At 33.6% G+C, this 21,087-nt stretch overlaps 3 protein-coding genes across 3 annotated transcripts; all 3 read right to left on the bottom strand.

The window, feature by feature from the left end:
- Positions 1-3,553: 3,553 nt before the first annotated feature.
- LOC122610797 lies at positions 3,554-4,867 on the bottom strand. The gene has a single exon (XM_043783753.1). It carries the CDS (start codon positions 4,865-4,867, stop codon positions 3,554-3,556), a length of 1,314 nt encoding a protein of 437 aa, XP_043639688.1.
- A 2,747-nt stretch (positions 4,868-7,614) lies between these two features.
- LOC122610796 lies at positions 7,615-9,521 on the bottom strand. The gene is made up of 2 exons (XM_043783752.1): positions 9,214-9,521; positions 7,615-8,601 (listed from the first exon to the last, which is right to left on the bottom strand). Exons 1-2 carry the CDS (start codon positions 9,519-9,521, stop codon positions 7,725-7,727), a joined length of 1,185 nt encoding a protein of 394 aa, XP_043639687.1. The 3' UTR covers positions 7,615-7,724.
- A 3,977-nt stretch (positions 9,522-13,498) lies between these two features.
- On the bottom strand, positions 13,499-14,449 carry LOC122610795. The gene has a single exon (XM_043783751.1). The coding sequence runs from the start codon at positions 14,447-14,449 to the stop codon at positions 13,499-13,501; it is 951 nt and encodes a 316-aa protein (XP_043639686.1).
- Positions 14,450-21,087: the final 6,638 nt, after the last annotated feature.

Below are 21,087 nucleotides of genomic sequence, written 5' to 3'. Positions count from 1 at the left end.
TTATAAGCTGCGTGGCAGCTGTAAAACAGTGGGCCGAAGCTGCGCAGCAGCTCATCTAGTGGGTTTCCAGCAAAGTCAATAAAAGTCAAGAAGTCAACTGCGGTCAAAGGGAGCTGCGCAGCAGCTTAAGGTCGATTCTGCACAAGCTTTTTGGGAAACATATAAATAGCTTGTTTTTCATTCCAAAACCCTATTCATCTTTCCCAGCCGTTTTTAAGGATCAAAAAGGAGACTTTTCATCAGTTTTTCTACCTTTGAAGATCAAGATTACGATTGGATTTATTTCGTTCATTGTTTTCATTTATCATCATTCGGTAACAATGAATTCCTTCATTTTGATTTGTTATTCATATTTCAATATGAGTGGCTAATCGCCTTTTCATCCATCTTGATGGAGTGAGACATTATGTAGGGATTGCACAATATTTATTAATTCAAGTGATTTGATTTAACGTTTTGTCGTGAACTTAATCTATTAATTCTTTGTCATTCAATTATTGATTGCGGATAATTTGTATTCATTGCTTAGTGACGACTAGGATTTGGGTATAAGTTATTTTGATTGTTTGGTTAGAAGCAATTGGTTCTATGACGGGTACGGTAGAGGGTAATCAATATTTGATAAGAATTAACGGGTTGACGGTTGGGTACAATCGATAGGCAAAATTGTTATCTGAAATGACCAAAACCATTGTTTAACTAGGGAAGTTATAAAAAGGCGTCTCGGGGTACCGGTCTTAATAATGAAACTAGTTTGTGCAAGAGAGTCGAATAAGTTGTCAACTTGACGGGTACGGGGTTGACGATTAAGTTGAGTCTCGGTCATTAAATCACTAAATTGAATTTGAACTTCATCAAATGTGCAATCCTAACATTCTGTTGAGCGAAATCAAGATGGGTGATGTTTAAATTATTGTTTTCAACAACAAACTTCTCTTTCGATTAATCCTTTGGGATTACTAACTTTTCAAACTAATTGCTCGCAACGTGGCAATTCGGCCACAAAACCCCCATATTTTACTTGAATCATTGAATGTTTACAACTGCTAATTTAAGTCCTTGTGAACGATCTCGGATTTGCCGGTTACTATACTGCATACGAACGGGTACACTGCCCGTGAGTGTGTTGTAGTCAGTTTTCTAGTGATTCGTGTTTGATAAATTTTAAAGCTAGATTTCGCACACTTCACATCATAGCAAAGCAAGACTACAATAAACAACAAATCTAACAAGTAGAGTAATGCAATCCATCTACAGTCGCCCAAATCAATCAGCCAACCTTCTCATGATTAGTTTCCATTGGCATCAATGACTTTAGGCCACTTCCATTTCTCCATCATCCTAGCTACGCGTACATTGTCCTTGAATCGGATGGTAGCGAGCCAATAACGAACAGTGTTAAGTATGATGTCTCCCAACTGATTGTAACTTCGACCATCATTTGAGAACATCCTATTGTTTCTTTCTTGTCATAAGAATTATGTAGTTGCTGCAACACATAATCTGCTAACAATGCTTTGCACCGATTTCTTCTTAGAAAGGGTGATCATCCAAGCCATGATATCATTCCATTTAGCAGAAATATGGTTCATATCTGCTAAGCCTTTCACATGAGACCATACAAGTTCCGAGTACTTGCACTCAAAAAAGAGGTGTTCGTGCGAGTCTAAACCTCTAGTACGAATTGAATCCCAAACAGCCGAAGCCGAAAACAGCCTTTGGTTGCCATTGTTATCTTTCCATACCATTACATCAAAACTGTTCGGAGTTAACACGGGGGGCTGGACATTAAGTAGCACAGGGAATAAGTCATACCAGGCTATGGGCCACTTCCATGCATTATTTTCAACAACATCAGCAACTGTACTTCTCATAGAAAACGAAGCACTAAAAATTTCTCTAGGGGTTACATACCTCGATAGAGGGCATAGAGGATCCCATATGTCAAACCACATGGAAGTGGTACGACCATCACCAAGCTTAGACCATATATGGGGACGGATCATGTTTCGTAATTGGATAATTTTTCACCAGCCCCAACTAACCCCAGCTTGTTCAGGAACATCCCACAATGAGTGTCCCTTGAGCTTATGAGCGTACACCCAATCTACCCAAAGGGATTTCCTTTTACTCACAATACTCCATAAATGAGAAGTCATGAGGGCATTATTTGTTTCTTTTATACGACGAATACTAAGACCCCCTTCAAATTTTGGCAAACAAACATCTTTCCATGCAACTTTAGCTTTTCCGCTTTTCATCGGACCTTGACACCATAAAAAAGCTCTCATCTTTTTTTCAAGGTCTTTTATAAGCTGAGCAGGTAACACAAAAACTGATGCCCAATATATGTGCATAGAGGACAAGACATAATTTATAAGTTGTAGTCTACCTGCAAACGAAAGGGATTTGTTTTTCCGATCCGCAATCCTCTTTTCCATTTTTTCTACAAGGACTTGACAATCCTTGTAAATCAACTTTGTAGATATAAGAGGAACACCCAAGTATCTTACCGGAAGTTTGCCTTCATCAAAAGGCATAATACTTAGAATTGAATTCTTCACATGATTAGGAACATTACAAAAGTATGCCATACTTTTAGATAAGCATGGAGCAAGACCAGAAGAAACATTAAAAGCATTCAATACATCCATGATCACCATAGCTGATTTTGCATCCCCTTTAGCAAATAAAAATAAGTCATCTGCAAAGCACAAGTTTACAAGTTCAAGCTTATCACACTTATTATGGAACTTAAAATCCTTGTTTCTAGCAATCGCCTGCTGCAACAAAAGAGTTAGAACTTCCATTACCAAGGTGAACAAATACGGAGACATAGGATTGCCTTGTCTAAGACCTCGTTTCCCCTTAAAATAACCATTAAGGTTCCCATTAATACATATCGAAAACGAAGCACTTGTAACACAAGATATAATCCACGAAACCATTTTATCATGAAACCCAAAACCAGTAAGCACCCTCCTTAGAAACTACCAGTCTACCGTGTCATAAGCCTTTTGTATATCGACTTTAAATGCACAAGGGGAGGCCCAACATTCCTGTTAAAGTTATGCATTAGCTCCTGTGTGAGGAGGATATTATCCGAGATTTTCCTGCCCGGAACGAACGCAGACTGGTTTTTACTGACTAAATCATCTAATCCTTCCTTTATACAACTAGTAATAATCTTACTAATACATTTATAAATAACATTACAACAGGAAATAGGACGATAGTCGGTAACACTAGTAGGGGTAGTAACCTTAGGGACGAGAGCAATAATAGTATGGTTCAACTCTTTAAGAAGTCTTCCATGAATAAAAAAATCTTGGATAGCATCTGTTACCTCATCCCCAACAATATCCCATGAGTGTTTGAAGAAAGCAGAAGAATAGCCATATGGACCCGGAGCCTTGTTGTCCCCAATAGAGAACATAGCAGCCTTTATTTCCTCCTTTGTAACATCACGTTATCATTCTCGTAGCCTTTTGTTGATCTAAGGTTTTGGTGAAAATATCTTCGAGGTGACTCAAATCAACCACCCCCGCCACCCCTAGAAAGTTATTATAGTGACGTGTAATAGCACTGCAACCGCCCCTCCTTCATGAGTTACACCAATAACATCCGTAATCCTTTCCACCCTGCTCCTATGATTTTTACATTTAACAACATTATGGAAATATTTGGAATTAGTGTCACCAACCTGTAACCAATCAATTTTTGACTTCTGCTTCAAAAAGCTCTTTTCATCCAGTAAAGCCTCCTCATAAGCTTTAAGGCACTTTGACTCAGCCCCTCTAAGCTCCATATTAGATGGATCATTATCAATTGCTTGCTGAGCAGCATCCAAGTCATTTCTAAGCTTCATTACACGCTGTTGAAGATTTCCTTGAGAGAACAGTAACTTTCGAAGAGGGGATTTAAGTTCCCTGAGCTTCTTAACAACTTGGAACATTTTGTGACCATCTATTTGTTTGGACCATACAACATTAACAGCTTCTCTAAAGCCATTTTTCGTTACAAGAAAGTTAGCAAACTTGAAAGGTTTTGGTCGGTCTCTTGTAACCGATAGTAACTTCACAACACATGGAGAATGATCAGAGACCCTGTAAGGTTGAAATATTGCATGTGAGGCAGGAAAATCTTCAACAAAATGAACATTACCTATGACCCTGTCAATCTTTTTAAGGATTCCGACGCCTTTTTTTGGTTTCTGATTCCAAGTGTAATGCAAACTAGTCCCTTTGATATCCATAACTTCAATATCTTCAACACATTCCTTAAATTCACGCATTCCAATGTGAACTGATGATGTCCCAAGGTAACTATCTTCCAAGTTTAAAGAAGAGTTAAAATCCCCAAGAACGATCCATGGTTTTCCACGAACAAACTCTTTGTGTGTACCTAAATTTTGCCAAAGTTCTCTTCTATTTTTGTAATAGTTATCAGCATAAACGAAAGAGCAAAATAATGATTTTGAATCAACTTTATAAGTGATTTGTGTATGAATAACCTGATTTGATTGAGCCAACACCATTACATCAACCAAATCCGAATTCCATCCAACAATAATGCGGGTACCTTTACTGCATAGCCCCCCATTGGATGTCCAATCCCAATTCCTACAAATCTTTTTACATGCATCAAACAATTTAGAAACATCCATATGTGATTCGATGATAGCACATACATTCAAGTGGTTTTCATTGACCACTTGACGAACCTCTTTTTGTTTGAGAGGGCGGTTCAACCCCCTAATGTTCCAAGTTGCGATACTACCCATTGGAAACCCCATTACCGGGAGTGCCTGCCCCCTCAGAATTTCCCTTAGGTTGTGCTCCACTACCCATGAACTTTTCAGTTTCATTGTAAATTTCTTCAATATCTGAATCAGATTGAGTATCATTTACATTAGCATCCCTTTTTGAAGACGAAGGGACTTGATTTTCATTATCAGACCCAGTTTCAAACAAAGGATCATTAAGTGACTCGCCATAGTCATTTAGCAACTCATATGGATTGTTAGAGAATATTGGTTGCGCAGACAAAGAGGCTACACTAGGATCAGCTATGGGTTTGCTTACTAGTCGATAAATAAGTTTCCGTTTTTGTTTGTTGAGATTAAAGCCCTGTTGTTGGTTGGCTTTCTTTTTCCTTTGTACCTCATGAAACCCCTCTTTATCAACACGTTGATTTTTTGGAACAGTAGCAGCCTTGGGGCAATGAGAACTCTTATGGCCAAATATTATTAAGAGCAAATATTATTTTTCTCTCTCTCCGATGGTGATTTCCCCCTTTCTCATACCAAACCCTAACATCTTCCAAAATTGCTGATTAATTGCGTGTTAAATTCCTATTTCAAAATTAAATCATATCATTGTAATCCTTGTTTGATTCTGATCAATCCCATTCGGGTTATTGCAATGAAAAGTTCTGAATTTTTCTGATGTCGAATCTAAAATCCTCAAGCAAACAACAAATTAAAGTGGGGAAGTCACAGGATGTTAGAGAAACTTCTGCTATGCATGAAGGTAGGAACAAGCATGGTATTGATATGAATATGGGAAGTAGGAAAAACCCAACCCGTAATGTCCGATCTATCTATGCTAAGCAGACACCCGATCTAGAAACTAGTGCTGCTAAAAATGGTGAGGGAAGTATTGGAAGTAATTGCAAAAATGGAGAATTAAAATAAAAATCAAACTACAGATTGTGACAAGATTAGAAGTTTGGAGAATAAGGCAGCCGCTAATAAGGGTGCAGCTGATAATGATAAAGGGCGGGGAAATGCAGAGGCTCCTCCTTTGTCATCCAATGCTTCAACTTTAACATCTGAGGAAAACCTGCCCTAAAAGAGTCATGTGAAGATTGTTGATGATCAACAACCCAAAGAGACTGAACCTATACGTGTTAATGAATCAATGGATGCGACTGCCATGCCATCTTATGCTGCTAAAGTTCAAGGAGGGGCTCCTAAACGTCAGGTAAACTTTCGTATTCTTGAGACCAAGGAGAAATTGGATGATGTTGATATAGTGTTACCTAGAGAATCGGTTAGAGTTGTCCAAAGCAGATTTGAGAATACGTTATTTGGTTATTTTTTGGGAAAACGACTCGCGTTTCCAGTGGTTGAAAATTATGTGAAAAATAACTGGAAGAAATACGGCATTTAACGCATAATGATGAATTCCAACTGCTATTTCTTTTTTAAATTCGCCACAAAAGAAGGAATGCAAAGTGTTTTTGAGGGTGGTCCATGGCTAGTGAGAAACATGCCTATTTTTCTCAATCTATGGTCTCCTACGGCTGTCTTGAAAAAAGAAGATATAAAGAATGTGTCAGTTTGAGTTAAGATTCATAATGTGCCGATAGTAGCTTATACAGATGATGGTTTGAGCTTATTAGCTACTAAATTAGGCTCCCCTAAACAGCTTGATTCATACACGACATCAATGTGTACGGATTCTTGGGGTCGTAATAGCTATGCTAGAGCATTAATTGAGCTATCAGCCAATAATGATTTCAAAGACGTGTTAACTATGGCTATACCAAATATGGAAGGGGATGGGTATGTAAAAGAGGTTATGGAAGTCGAGTATGAATGGAAGCCACCCCGTTGCGCTTCATGTAATGTATTCTACTAATGTTTGTTGTAAATAACAAAAAAAAATCATATATAGTATATAATTAATTAGTCAAAACATAAAATTGAAAATAAAATATTGTAAAACTTAATGGTCAGCTTATAACTTGACACTTGTATTGTTTACTACGTCACATTTTTATATCATAATCCATTTTTTTGCTTAGATCAAAACTTATTTGTCATTGACTTACGCTTATGTATCAGTATTTGTTCGACATATGTATCTTAGGCTAAATCTGCTCACAAATCAATAAATATTACAAAACATAGTTTTCATTATGTTAGCACAGAGGCTTTGATCATTCAAATAGTGAACCGGTATTTCATAGTTTGAATTTTGAAGGATGGTTTTGGGCTAAACTATGTGAAACCTACGAAGTTAGCCCGGCCTCTCCGAGTTTGAGCAAATTAAAGCCAGCTCGGGTTATTCTTAGATAAGAATGTCTTTATTTCGACTTGAGGCTGCAGATCAATCTAGTGACTCAAAACATTAGTCCAGATAATATCGCAACGGATTGCTACTGATGCGGATACAGGTCGTGAAAGGTCCATGAAAGTTCACGGAGGTGGTTTTGTTTTCTTAGTGTGCAAGATTAGATAATAATCCATTATTTTAGTTGATCTTATTTTAATTTCAAATCTTTATTTATTTTATTTATATTACTTTATTTATTTTTAGAGTCTTGGAATAGTATTTATAGGATATGATGAATTTTTTGTAGTTGGGTAGTTTTTTTAGTAATATTAAATGATAAAAGCTTTGTTCTTGAACCTTTATGGTTTATTTAGTTTTTGATTAATTGAGCCATTTGATTACGTGCGAAAAGCATTAGTTGGTATCAGCTACTCTTCTAAAATACCATGTGTATCAAATAATTAACATGATCAGCTGATTTTTGTTTCAGAAACGTATATTAGACAAACAAACTGAAACTTTAAAATATATCTTATTCATTCCCTATACTATATTACAAAAGGGCGTATTTAAGATGGCACATCAAAGCTACATATGTAATACGAGTACATAATATATAAGTAGTAATCTTATCACAAACACTCACACACCCATGATATTAACTTATTCAAATATGGATTTAATTTGGTGGGCATGACCAAATTGATATGCCAAAACCAAGCTTCCATCCATTCTTTTGAGCATAAACCTTTCAACCAAAACATAGCAACCAAATCTCTTCCACACACCACCCCCTTCATACGTGTCTTCTCTTTTCACCTTCTCCATTCTTTTTTCTCCACCATCAAACCATCCAACCTTTTCTTCTTCCCACTTCATTCTTTCAATAATTTCTATATTCAACCCTACACTTACTTTTTTCTCAATATCACCCTCAAGAGGCGTAAACCATACAGCTCCATCCACAACGTTTTTCCCGTCCCATATTCCCTCCTTTTGGCTCTCGCCTATGAAAACCGCTTCACTACGAAACGAAGCTTTCATAGAAACGACATTTCCCTCATTGGTCTTGTTTTCTTGTTCGAAAATTCGGTCCCAATTTTGCTCTAGCGTCATCTCATAATAAATAGACTTTTTCATCTGGTCGGACAACTTTCCTTCTTTGATAAACATGAAAGGGCAATACCACTTGCCAACAACCACTGGTTTAGAAGATTTGGTAGAGATCGGAAAATCCATATCAGGGAGACGCGAACGAAAGGCATCGTCAATTCCTTTTGCTTCACGTAACTCATAGTTTTTCGGTGTTTTAGAATAAATTTCCCAAGTTTTTCTCCTAAGGAAACATGGAGGATATCCATCATTTGCAAGAGATTTAGCATAAAAGCTGCAATTAAATTTACAGATTGAGTTGCAAGGAACAATCTCAAATTGCTGGTACACGTCTTTTGGGTCCAACGGTCGTGGTTTTACATCTCTAACACAATTGAAAAACCAACACGAAGCCATGTTTTCCTCTTTTGAACATTCATACGCTTCCCTGAAAAACACTCTTTGTTAGCTTAATCATTTAACTAAAACTTAAAAGAACAAATTAAACACCAGCTATAAGCCATTATTACGTATGAGAGCAAGTACCCGCGCATTGCGGCGGTGAGATGGTGGGGTGATACCTAGGTCATAGAGTATGATAGGTTATAGGGATATGTCATAGAGTATGATAGTCAAATGCCTTAGCCGTACGGCTCCGCCCTCAGATTTAAAAATTTGTCGAAAGTATTTCGAATGACATCTCTAATGAAAGAGCATGAAATTTTAAGAACACCCATACAATTTTTATAATTTATCGATGTACGGTTTTTGAGATAAAAGATTTTGAATGAATTGGAGGAATAAATGATTTATGGAGGAGAGAAAAAAAAGATATTGGTTGAGATTTGAGGAGAGAGAAAGGGTATTATGGTTATTTTAAATAAATATAGAATAGATGAGAGGGTATTTTGAGGATGTACTTAAAATCAATATTGAAAATTTCAACTCAATATTGAAAAACTGAAAAGAATCTGCTTTATAATATAGTATAGATATAGATATACTAATCAAGTATTCTATATAATCATAGTATAAGAAATATATATATGTACGTACGTACCCTTTATGTGATCCATGTGATTTAATGGCATAGTATCGATTTGCAGATAATGGCTGATTAAGGACCGGAATAAAGACAACATCATTGTAACAAACATATTGATGATTTACACAATAGCGTGTCGTCAATGTTTTGTTTTGAGGAAAGGGCAACCCCGGAAGATACTTGTTCTTCCATAGCCCAAACCATGAGTATGTTTCGGATTCTTTGTCTTGGATTACCAAAAAACCCGAGTTTGGACCCTCGGGAGTTAAATAAAGGTCTTCGGGATTGCTCTTATAGTGAGAAACAGAACGTGTCACATACATACCTGACCTAGATTACACTTTTATATATGTTAACACACGATTTTTGTTTGTGGCTATATGGAAATCGTTTTGTTTGCATTGTTGTATATATATACAAGTAAGATGTGAGATTGATTAGGTTAAGTTAATCATGTTTTCTCTTGTCCTTCCATCGATCTTTAATTACCAAGTCACATTGCTGACTTTGTGAATATAAAAGATTATCAAATTAATAAATATATATACTCGTATCATTCATCGGGTTTTAATATTGGAATTAATGTTGTTTCCTTTACTTGTATTAATAGTTAAATATATAAAATATCTGATTAGATATGAACTACTTCTAGGTAATTTTCATGGAAGTCGCATCTTTAACTATATATCCAGCAGGGATCTTTTTATATCCAATTCAATTATGTATGTGGTTAAGTGGTTTCGTAACACTTGTCTGTGTTGGTTCTGGTCAACCTACAGATCAAATTAAACAATATTTTGGATTATTTAATTAATTAATAGTACTACGAAAGGAAAGTTAGCTAAGAGTAACGGATCGAATGTGAAAATTACTTAGAAAGATGCATAAGTAAAAGATTAACATTTTTTAAAGTAGAAATTACATGTTAGGTGCATAGATTTTTCTTGCACCTTGACAACTTCCTTTTTTATTTCTGCAACTCGTAATTCTTTCAACAAAATTAGAATTTGGGTTTTGGAAAGGTAATCAACCGTTATAGGTAATTGCAGTTTGGTTTGTTTTGGTATTTTTCCCCCAAAAACTGTAACTGAAATATGTGGTTTGGGCTTTTAATTAACTTACAAAATTGGCATTCGAACTTTTAGTCTAGTCTAATATTATACGAGTATTCTCATTTCTCAATTATAAGTTAGAAACTTAGCATGCCTTAAACATTGATTAAGTTCAATGAAAAATGTTAAATACAACTTTAATTAAGATTTTTTTTAGTTAACGCTTAAAAAAGTTATACTTTTTCATATCAAAAGTCAACCAGTATATTGCTATTTTATGCGCCTTAATTACAATATGGTTCTATCTGGCAAGACCCATCTTAAAAATAAGATTTGCTCCTATGCTATGGGTTGGCTATCAAGTGTGCCAATATAGTTCTATGATTATCAACCTTTTCTTGCTAAACTTAAGAATAACTTGTGATTTCCTCTCTCTGTCATTAATTATGCAAATCCTATATTCCTATATCTAAATTTTTTTTAACAAAATTTAATCCTATAGTATATATTAAGATAATGTATTGTTCTAATGTCACCATACATCCTAATTTTATCAAAGGCATTCTCAGATAATGACTCGGTCGCCCCATTCGTCTTGACTCATCGCAATTAGGAAGTGTTTTTTTGATAAAATAAAGGTGACACTAAATCATAAAGATCTCTTAATAACGAATAAGGAAATGATAAATTTTCCTAACAAAATTACTTAATTATCTTTCTAATAATGTGATCATGCATGACATGTGTATAAATCCAATAATCCATATTTAAAATTTAAAAAAATAATAATTAGATAACACATATTGAAAGATAATTAGCCTATATATATTTTTTAAAGAGAATAACTAGTTGATTGACTGAAAAGCACAAAATATGTTGATGAACTTAGTAGTGATGTAATAATAGGCCTGAAGCAGGCTTTGTCTAACATGTTTCCACTTTATAGATGCATCCATGTACAGCTGTTAAAATGTCCTTTGTTTATTGACCTCTGTGTGGAGCATAAAACACACGCAAATTTTGTCACTTTTTTTTAAATTTTAAATAACTTTTATATATATATATATATATATATACTCTTATAAAAATTATTGGGTTGTGTTGAAAGTTTAAAAATTTTGAGATATATGAATCTATTTATTTCTCCCTACACACTCATTATTCCATACTCTTGTTCTTTCATATTTTATAGTTGTGGGGAACACTCTCTTCTTTCTCTCTCTAACTTTTCCAAAAATTAATAGTTAAAAACAAGGTGATCGTGAAATAAGAAACCATGTCCATAATACCCATCGCCACACGCAGGTAAATGTTTAAATAAAAATAATATTTACATCTTTTTGCAAATTTTAACAGTTTCTCAAGTTTAATTATTTTGTATTTACACATTATATTTTTATTTTTTTGAATGCTTTGTCACCATTATATGGTTTAAAAGTTTTGTCAACAACCAAGATGTATACAGTATATTGCATTTCGTAGTTTTGAATATTGGAAAAAGCTTCTTTTGATTTTACCATGATTTTCATGGCATGTTTTTGTTTCATGAAAGGGAACAATCTTACAAACATCCCTCTATAACATGCCAGAAACCAATAAAAATGTTTCAGGCAGAATCCCCTCCTCTTTGTAAAGATTGAAAAAAGGAGAATTATTGACAATCTTTGAATTGTAAACGATGCAACAATGATTAAGTTTAGAGCGGTTTATATTAAAAAAGGGTCTATTACACACTTCTAAAGTTCTAATGAATTCTCTATACTAGTTTATAATATACATGATAATATTTTAAGTATCATTTTTTAGATTAATAACTTTTAGCTTTTTCATTCTTTAAAATCAATAACACTTTTACATAGAAATAAAAGGCAAACGGACAACCAGTTGCACCGGTAACATTTTTGTATTTCAAACCCAAAACATTTAACCTTGATATCATAACGTTACCGTGCATAAACCGTTTGACGGAATTAGATATCATAAAATGTCGAGAAAATTAATGATGTTCTTTGCGAAGAATATGTGTTAGACGCACATCCAGCATTGCCGACATGGTGTCTGGCATCAATCCCTTCCCATACCGTGTTGTCTAGCTTCGAGTTAGCATGACTTGTAGTATGGCGTTTTGGATGTTAGGCTCGTTTTATGATAGTTATGGAGTATGATAAATTATAGGAGTTGATATGTTATAGGAGTTGATATGTCATAAAGTATGACAGTCAAATGCCTTAGCCGTACGGGCTCCGCCCTCGGATTTAAAAATTTGTCGAAAGTATATCGAATGACATCTCTAATGAAAGAGCATGAAATTTTAAGAACACTCATACAATTTTTATTATTTATCGATGTACGGTTTTTGAGATAAAATTTTTGAATGAATTGAAGGAATAAATGATTTATGGAGGAAAGAGAAAAAAGATGATTGGTTGAGATTTGAGGAGAGAGAAAAGGTATTATTAGTTATTTTAGATAAATATAAAATAGATAGTAGAGGCATTTTGGAGAAGTACTTAAAATCAATATTGAAAATTAAAAATTCAATGTTGAAAATCTAGAGAAAATCTAGAGAAAATCTGCTTTATAATATATAAGTATAGATGTTGTAATGTCCTTTTAATTAGTAAAATAGTTTATAAAATTATTTGTTCAATTAGTAAGTTTTTAATTAATAAAAGTAACTTAAAACACAGTTTAGAAGTAAATAATTATAAATATAATGACGTCTGACGTCTAAATGGCCAGCACAACTGAAAACTGATGAACTATAATATGACTTTCGGAGAAGACGTTCGGCGTAGCATACCAATGCTTTGATAACTATGATGCATTAATAACTAGATTTTTATTAGTGCTTAAAAAATTAAAATCTACATACACTCAAATTGTTCAAAGTTCTTCAATTGCCACGAATTAATGTTGATGCGATACCTGAAGTTTTTTCATTTACAACGTAACTTAGAAATTAAACCCATGTAAGCAGCATTTCACATTTGATTAATCTAAGCAATTGCTTAAACATTTATTTTCATACAAAACTATGCATACAAGATCTTCACACTCTACATATGATGTTGAAATTATGATACCATTCTTTTTTTTTTCACTAATAATTAAGCTGAAGGAATTACATTATCATGAAACACTAACCATTCCCATTCTTCATCTAGTCTCTAAACCACTAAAAGACTTCAACCCATTGACTTTTGACTTTGACTTTTGGTTCATCTCAATTTTTGACCATCTTCAACTCAAGATTCTAAAATGTGATTCAGATCTTTCTTCCCAGAATGTTGCTTAAAAATCCACTTCCAAACCTTACTATGCCCTTTACTTCCCTTCTTAATCCCCCTATCATTAACTGTAATCCTACATGATGATGATCCTCCACGGCCATTGCTATCTAACGGGTTCTTGAAAACAGAGTGCTCTGTTTTTGACTGAGATAAATCAAGTTTCAAATCAATAAAACTTGAATCATCATGAATTCTACAAAACTCACTTTCTTTAGCAGAAAAACCAGATTCAAAATCCATAAATCCACCTCTAAATCCACTCTTTCTTGGCTCAGATTCATTAAAATCTGAAATCTTTGCACTAGAACAATAACCCATATCACTTTCATGATCAAAATTTCCACCTCTAAAACTACAAAGTGACCTTGATCTTGACACATCCATTGCACATTCAGACACCCATATCTCACTTTTTTCATCACCATTTCTTTCTTTTTCTCTTTTTTTCTTACTAAAAAGCTTCCCTATTCTCCAAAACCCATTACTTTTTTTCACCTCAACAACACAACTATTACTTCTTTTAAGCAAAATAACATCCTCTGTATCTCTCTTTTTGCTCTGTTTCATATGTGAAAAAAGTGTTTTTTGTTCATCACCACTTCCTGCTTTTTCATTCTCTATCAAAAATGAAATCCTGCCAACACTTCCCACATCAACAGTGCATGATGAGTTCCTGTATGAAGACACATCAGAACATGAACAAGAAGATAGTCTTTGTTCACCGCAATCTGAACATACAAGCTTCATAAGCCTGTCTTTAAGACAATATGCACATATTCCAACTTGTGATGAAGATGGGTGTTTCTTGCATGGAAAACCAGATGATGATGAGTAGTAAAAATTGTAATCTGGGTAAACATTGTTGTAATCTTGATCAGATTCAACAGATTTCCCTCTTTCCTTCATGGGTATCTTTTTACTTTTTGCCAAATCCTGGATTTTTGACTATTTTACTGAGTCTTAGATGCAAGTGTTTTTGGTTGCTTAATTTGATCTTGGTTTGGCTTTAAAAAGATGAGTTTTCAAGAAAGTTTGATACTTGAGAAGATTTAGTGGGATAAAGAGATAATGCTTGTTTAGATAGATATGAATAAATGTTGTGTAAATAGGCTGACAATATTTGTAGGGTGGTGAAGCTCAAGGATGTTGAGATATCAAGAATGGAAGATACTACGGATGTTGACTTAAGAGGGGGGATGAAAGTGTGTGTGAGAGTGGGGTAGGGTGGGGGGGGGGGTAGGGGTCATGTATACTGAAAGAGGAAGGCATGGAAGAAGAAATCAAGAAAGCTTGAACTTTAAGTAATGGTGGTGATGGAATTGCACTATTTTTTCTGCAGGCATAATTGCTTTTGGTAAAAAGTGATGTGACACAAGGAGTGAAAGAATGGAACAAGTAATCTTAAATTGTCATTTTTGATGTACAAAATAGGCCTGTTGGTGTCCATGCTGCAATTTTGCCTTTAAAAGAGTGAACTACCTCTGATGTTGATGCATATGGTTTTTGCATTTATGTTTAAGTTTGATTATCATTATTTAGGCGTGTTTGGAATGTTTTACTTGAGTATTTGTTTGTTGATTGTTTTATTTTTCTAGTTGGTTGACCAGCAATAAAAACAAAATTGTAAAATCATTTATCTATCTATGTTTTATATCATTTTCATCTTAAAATTATCTTCAATAGATAAACACATAGCTTGATAAGAAAAAAAATATCAATTATTACAATTATTTAGTTGTTGAAAGTTTAGACTTTAGATAATGTTCATAATATGTCGGTTATATAAGGTTATGATAGTTTATTTAGATAGATAAAAAAAATGTGATCGTTGAGATACATATTAAACTATTATATTTAGTGGAAGAGTTATGTGGTGGCCAAGGGTGGTCATAGAAACCCCATCATATTTATAAAACTTTATTTTTAATACTACATCTATGTATTTATTTTTAGTACTATTTTTATGTATTTATTTAGTTTTAAGGTAATTGGCAACCTTAGATTAGTATAATAGAATTTTGTAAGGTAATTTTATACTTGTTAATATAATGAAAACTTTTCGGAGACCTTATAATCTAAATTCTGGCTCCGCCGGACCGCCACTTACTGTATTACAATTATCATATATACTCCGTACAGTAATCTACATGGATATGGATTTGACATGTTACACAATGGAAAAAGGGCCTGGCTTGATTTACAGTAATTGATAACGTGTCCAACTTATGATTCATAATTTCATATTGTAGCATGTCACATTTGAATGATTTGAACTTTGCGTTGGTTGACATTCAATGTCCTCTTCAAAATCTTGTGTATATGCTCTACTATATCACTCATATATGTTGCTTTTTCTGGTATATGTACATTGTGTAATAACTGAAGTTCATGTACAATACGTGGACAGTCTTAAAATAGAGTGTCCATGATTCATTCATATCGATTAACTAGCTAATTAAACCCGAGTTTTTGAAGTTAAATCGGTTTTGACCCAGACATTTTTCGTTCAAATCAATATTAGAAGAAAAAAGTTTAAAAGTTCAAAAATTTTAAAAAAGAATCTTTAAAAAGTTTAATGTTAATGTTGATGATTATTCATTTATCGTTGTATATATGTTTTAAAAATTATTTATATGTGGATAAAAAAAGGGATGAAAGTTTAAGATAGCTAAAGGAAGTAAACATGTTTAAGGTAAAAAAAAACAATAAGAAAATAAAAATTCAAAAATTATGATGTCATATCGATTTAAATATTGTGCTAGCAAAAGATGAGGACTTGTCATTTCATTCTTTTTTCTAAAAATAGTTTTGAAAATAATTTTGTTTTATTAATATAGGAGAAGAGATACGTCTTATGCTTGTGATAATGTGATCAAAGTAAGATATGTGTTTAACCCGTAAAAAAAAAAAGAGACAAGCCTAATTATTAATAGCTAAACCTCTAGCTAAAACTTTATAAAGGGTATTTTAAATCATTATTCTCGTGAGATATAAAAAAAAAATTTATATAGTAATCTTACACAATTACAATAAATAATAATAATTTAAAATATCTATACTCCCTATTAAAAATTATATGGGGTGTTGAAAAGTTTACATGTTTGGGACATGCAATTTAACCCTTTTATCATTTCCTTTAAAACAAAACTAAATATACTCATTCTCTCTTTTTCTCTCCAAAACAACACACAAAATATTCTTTCTTTCCATATACCAAACAATACACAACCCCTTTATTTTCGTGAATGACCACCGCCGTCGTCCATCATCAGCCACCGTCATCCATAATATCCGTCGTAACGCGCGGATACCTCGTTTAAAATAAGAAACAACGAAGCATTTGATGACACATGTTCGAGGTAATGGAACCACTTTTACTAATTTAAGAGATGTTTCTAATAATTATGTCCCCTACACCACTCCTCTTTTAATTCGCTGAATCTAAACAAATGTCGATTCAAAGAACCAATACAACCTTGTTACATACAATAGATCGAGTCAGCATAGAATAAACTTACTATAGGTTTTTAAAAAATAATTAATTCGATCGGTGCTCATGTAGATAAAGCTATAAAATTCTTTGTTCAATATAAAATTTCATTTATACAGATATATAAAAGAATGTCATATATAAAAGAAAGAATGTCAATGTCATGGAATTGTGATGCTTTTGTAAATGTTAGTAGATCAACATTGGTTATATAAGTATCGTTTGATATTTAAAACGCACATTACATAACACTCATTTTTAGTGACTTATTCTTCTCACACATATATGACAAGATAAAAACATTTACTCTCATTATCATTTTGTTATAAGAATAAAAAAACTGTAAGCAAACTAGCAAAGTAACATACTAACACCTAGTTTGATATGATTGACGTAAATTTTTTTGATAATTGTACGTTTGATTGAGGTAACATGCTTGGCCCCAGATTAAGGTTAGTGGGAGCACCTACCAAATCAATCTTTTCATTTATGAATTTTATTAGGCGTCACTTAACGTTAATAATTTTAAATCTTTGCGGTATAGCCATATCACATGTGTCCTCTTCCTTTTCCACTACTTATAATTTTTTTTTAATAGCAGCGGTGATTGAATTCAGCGACATTGCCTTTTTATCGTCCAGTAGAGATTGATCATGTTACCAACACAGTCAATCCGAGATTATGATTGGCGGTGGAAGTCCCACTACCATTCTGGAGGAAACCAGCTAAATGTTAGAAAAAACCCTTATGTCTCACCTCATTGGCAAGGACTTCCCAATACCCCTTTCAAAAGTTACGAACCCGTGATTAACAATTGGTTGAAAGACATAAGGGGCACTTATAATAGTAACTAATATAGTTTTGCTATACTCGTGGGATAAAGGGCTTGATGTATGTGTCGATTTGACTGAGTCATCGCCTTTGACGCAAAATGGTATGATTGATTTTGTGTCTAGTCGTGTGGTAAGTGAGGTTGCTCAATGTAAACGGATAAAGTACGAGGCCAAGTGTGCGGATATTGGATATGGGTTCCTCCCTTTCTCTTTGTCTACCTTTGGAGAGCCGGAGAAGGATGCAGTGACCTTATTGAAGCAAATACGACAGTTCTTCGTGACTCAAGATATTGGGGCAAGTGGTGCTGCTTATATCTTTGGTAGAATTAGCTTTGCTATAGTTAGGGGAGTAGGAACCCAGATAGTATATCAGTTTCCCGTTAATTTCTTGTAATTCTTATGAATTTCTAATAAAGTAATGTTTTAATAATAATAATAATAATAATAAAAATAATTCTCTTTTCCCCCTTCAGATTTTCGATTACTAAGGAGGTGTTTAGTTTAAATATTTTTTAAATATGGAAAAATGCACTCTCTGGTAGCGTGAATGCGCGCTTAATGATGATTTAACCATGTAAGTAGGCATGTATGACAGTATGAGCTATTTATGCATACATATTTTACAAACAGTTTGTATATACATGTATGAGCTATCATAAGGTTGGGAAACTTGTGACTCAAACTCGACTCGACGAGTGGGGGAATTAGGACTTTTTTGAAAATCCAACTTGACTCGGGGAGACCTCGGTTTGGAATTTTATATACAAACATAACTATTTTGAAATTATATGTAATTAATAAAACTTTAAAAATATATTTCAAACTTCAAATTTAAACATAAATGTTTTAAAACATTAACATGACAATTCAAATTTGAAAATTTTATGTTAGATTAGTTGATAGATTCATACTTTATCATCATTTTGTTCGTATAAAAGTTAGAAAATTCATGACTCATACTCGACTTGACGAGGTGGGAAGTCAAGAGTTTAAGTTTGAATACTCAGCCGACTCGGGGAGTATCAAACTATGCATCAATTGAAAAGAAAGTTTGGCTCGTGCTATAAAACACGACTCAAAATATGAATACAAAACTCAACATTGAAACTAAAACCATTTCTGAAAAAAAAAAGAAGCACGATTATCTTTATACATAAACAAGTAAACGGAGAAAATATACTTTAGAGGTACACGAAGACGTTTGGTCGCTATGCTACATTGGTGGTGGTTGCACAACCATTTCTTATCTAACCTGACAAAACATGTGATACAACAACCTCTTATGCCTTTCATACCATGCCCCATCCATCTACCATTGTGAAAGTACTAAGGGGCTGGCATTGGACGCATTATAAGTGCGTAGTCACTGCGGCACCACCACGGAACACCGCCTCCATCAAACGACCACGCGTGGTGGTGTGAAAATGCATGGTCAGACCACGCTATTGACAACCCATTTTTACCAATTTGATGCACTTCAAACGGTTAGTTTGAATGGTTTGAATGTTCACTTTTGACATTTTGTTTTTAAACTTTAATATTTTCTTATATATAGACAACTAAAACTCACACACTACAACTCAAACACAACACACACACTTTCTCTTTCAAAAAACACATTACAACTCAAACACACACACAACTAAAAAAAATGGAAAAAAACGTATTGGTTTCACTTCAATCATAGATGAACCGTTCGAATGGTCCGAAAATAGTAGTCTAAAGGTGTTTGCGAACACGATTGAGGCCGACACCAAAAGTTCTACGGTACGGTCGAAACGTAAAGTCGTGAACCGCAACCGATGACTACTTCACAAAGGTTGCATCGTGACTACTTTAGTGAAGAACCCAAATACGACGATGAGTTTTTTGAAAATAGGTATCGTATGCATAAACGTCTATTTTTAAAGATCGTGCAAGATCTTGAGTCCAGATAGGAGTATTTTCATGACTCGTATGATATCCGGTTGGCAAAGAGTTTTAGCCCGATACAGAATTGCACATTTCCGGATATTCAAGACGAGGAGACACATTTCGGAGATAAAAGACGAGGAGACACATTTTCGGAGATACAAGACGAGGTTACACATTTCTGTCTCCGGTATGATCTGCCAGAGCATCTTGCGGGTCTAAACTTACCACACCTCCAGCCGAACGATGAGTAGTAGTAATATTTCTATTATTTATGTTATATATATTTTTTAAGTATTTATGGATTTTTTTTAAATGGTTTTTAAAGAGTTATTATGTAATGTTTATGTATTTTAGTATCATTATGAAATATTTTAGTTTAATGAAATTTTAATGTTTAAATAAAATGAAATTTGTAAAATGAGTGGTGAAGTGAGTGGTCGGATGCCATCAAAGAAACAAAGAGCAAGCCATCAAATATGCAACATTTGAAGATGAGCAGGAGTTAGTCCCTTCATATATCTAAACGTTTTCCAACACGTTTCTTTGTTGTCTGTGTTTTATATCTAAAACAGAAAGCAATAACTAAATCAAAAATATAAACTTTGTAAGATTTTACAGTATAACTTTAGCAACACAAATTAGATATAAAACCAATATTGAATCAAATACTGGAGACATGTATGAAAAAATTAACTATGGAATTATTGTAACTATTACATACAACATTACATGTTCAATTTCTTAATTTTGAAGTAGCAAGATGATAGCTTTTTCCCTTATGACGCTTTTGGTTAACGTACAGACATACACAGAGCTATATATATGTACTATCCAAGTAGTAACAAATAAAGTACAATTAACAAAAAAGGAACAATATGTTTGAAAAGAAACATCACAGCAGAAGGCAAGAAAAATAAATTTTGTATGTCACATAGAATATTCCTTTTTTAACAATGTAATCAAAGCCCTGATTTGCAAGGCCGGAATTATCATGGTCGTACGTCATCGTTGTGAGTGAGAAAAAAGTACTATATGCGTTTATTTTCAAAAATCACAAAAAACATAGCATCCAATTACATAATTATATATAGAGGCAATCCAACAACTATAAAAAAAGGTAAAAGTAATAAATAAAATTTTATATACAAAACCAAATGTAAAACATAAAACATCTTATATTAAATTAAAAAAACATAACAAAAAAAAAATTGAGAGTAAACTAATATATCAATAAAAACAAATATAAAAGCTGGAGGTTATTTATGTAAATTTCAAAAGGATGATACTGTAACTTTGAAAATTCAAAA

This window comes from Erigeron canadensis, chromosome 8 (assembly GCF_010389155.1).
Source record: "Erigeron canadensis isolate Cc75 chromosome 8, C_canadensis_v1, whole genome shotgun sequence".
NCBI lineage: Eukaryota > Viridiplantae > Streptophyta > Magnoliopsida > Asterales > Asteraceae > Erigeron > Erigeron canadensis.
This window is presented reverse-complemented; position numbering and strand designations above follow the sequence as displayed.

Bases quoted from the DNA above. Each gene is read 5' to 3' on its own strand.
- LOC122610795 (XM_043783751.1), bottom strand. From the start codon at position 14,449: ATGAAGGAAAGAGGGAAATCTGTTGAATCTGATCAAGATTACAACAAT.
- LOC122610796 (XM_043783752.1), bottom strand. From the start codon at position 9,521: ATGTATGTGACACGTTCTGTTTCTCACTATAAGAGCAATCCCGAAGAC. The intron at 8,602-9,213 runs GTACGTACGTAC...AGTGTTTTTCAG, and splicing joins TCACATGGATCACATAAAGG to GGAAGCGTATGAATGTTCAA.
- LOC122610797 (XM_043783753.1), bottom strand. From the start codon at position 4,867: ATGAAACTGAAAAGTTCATGGGTAGTGGAGCACAACCTAAGGGAAATT.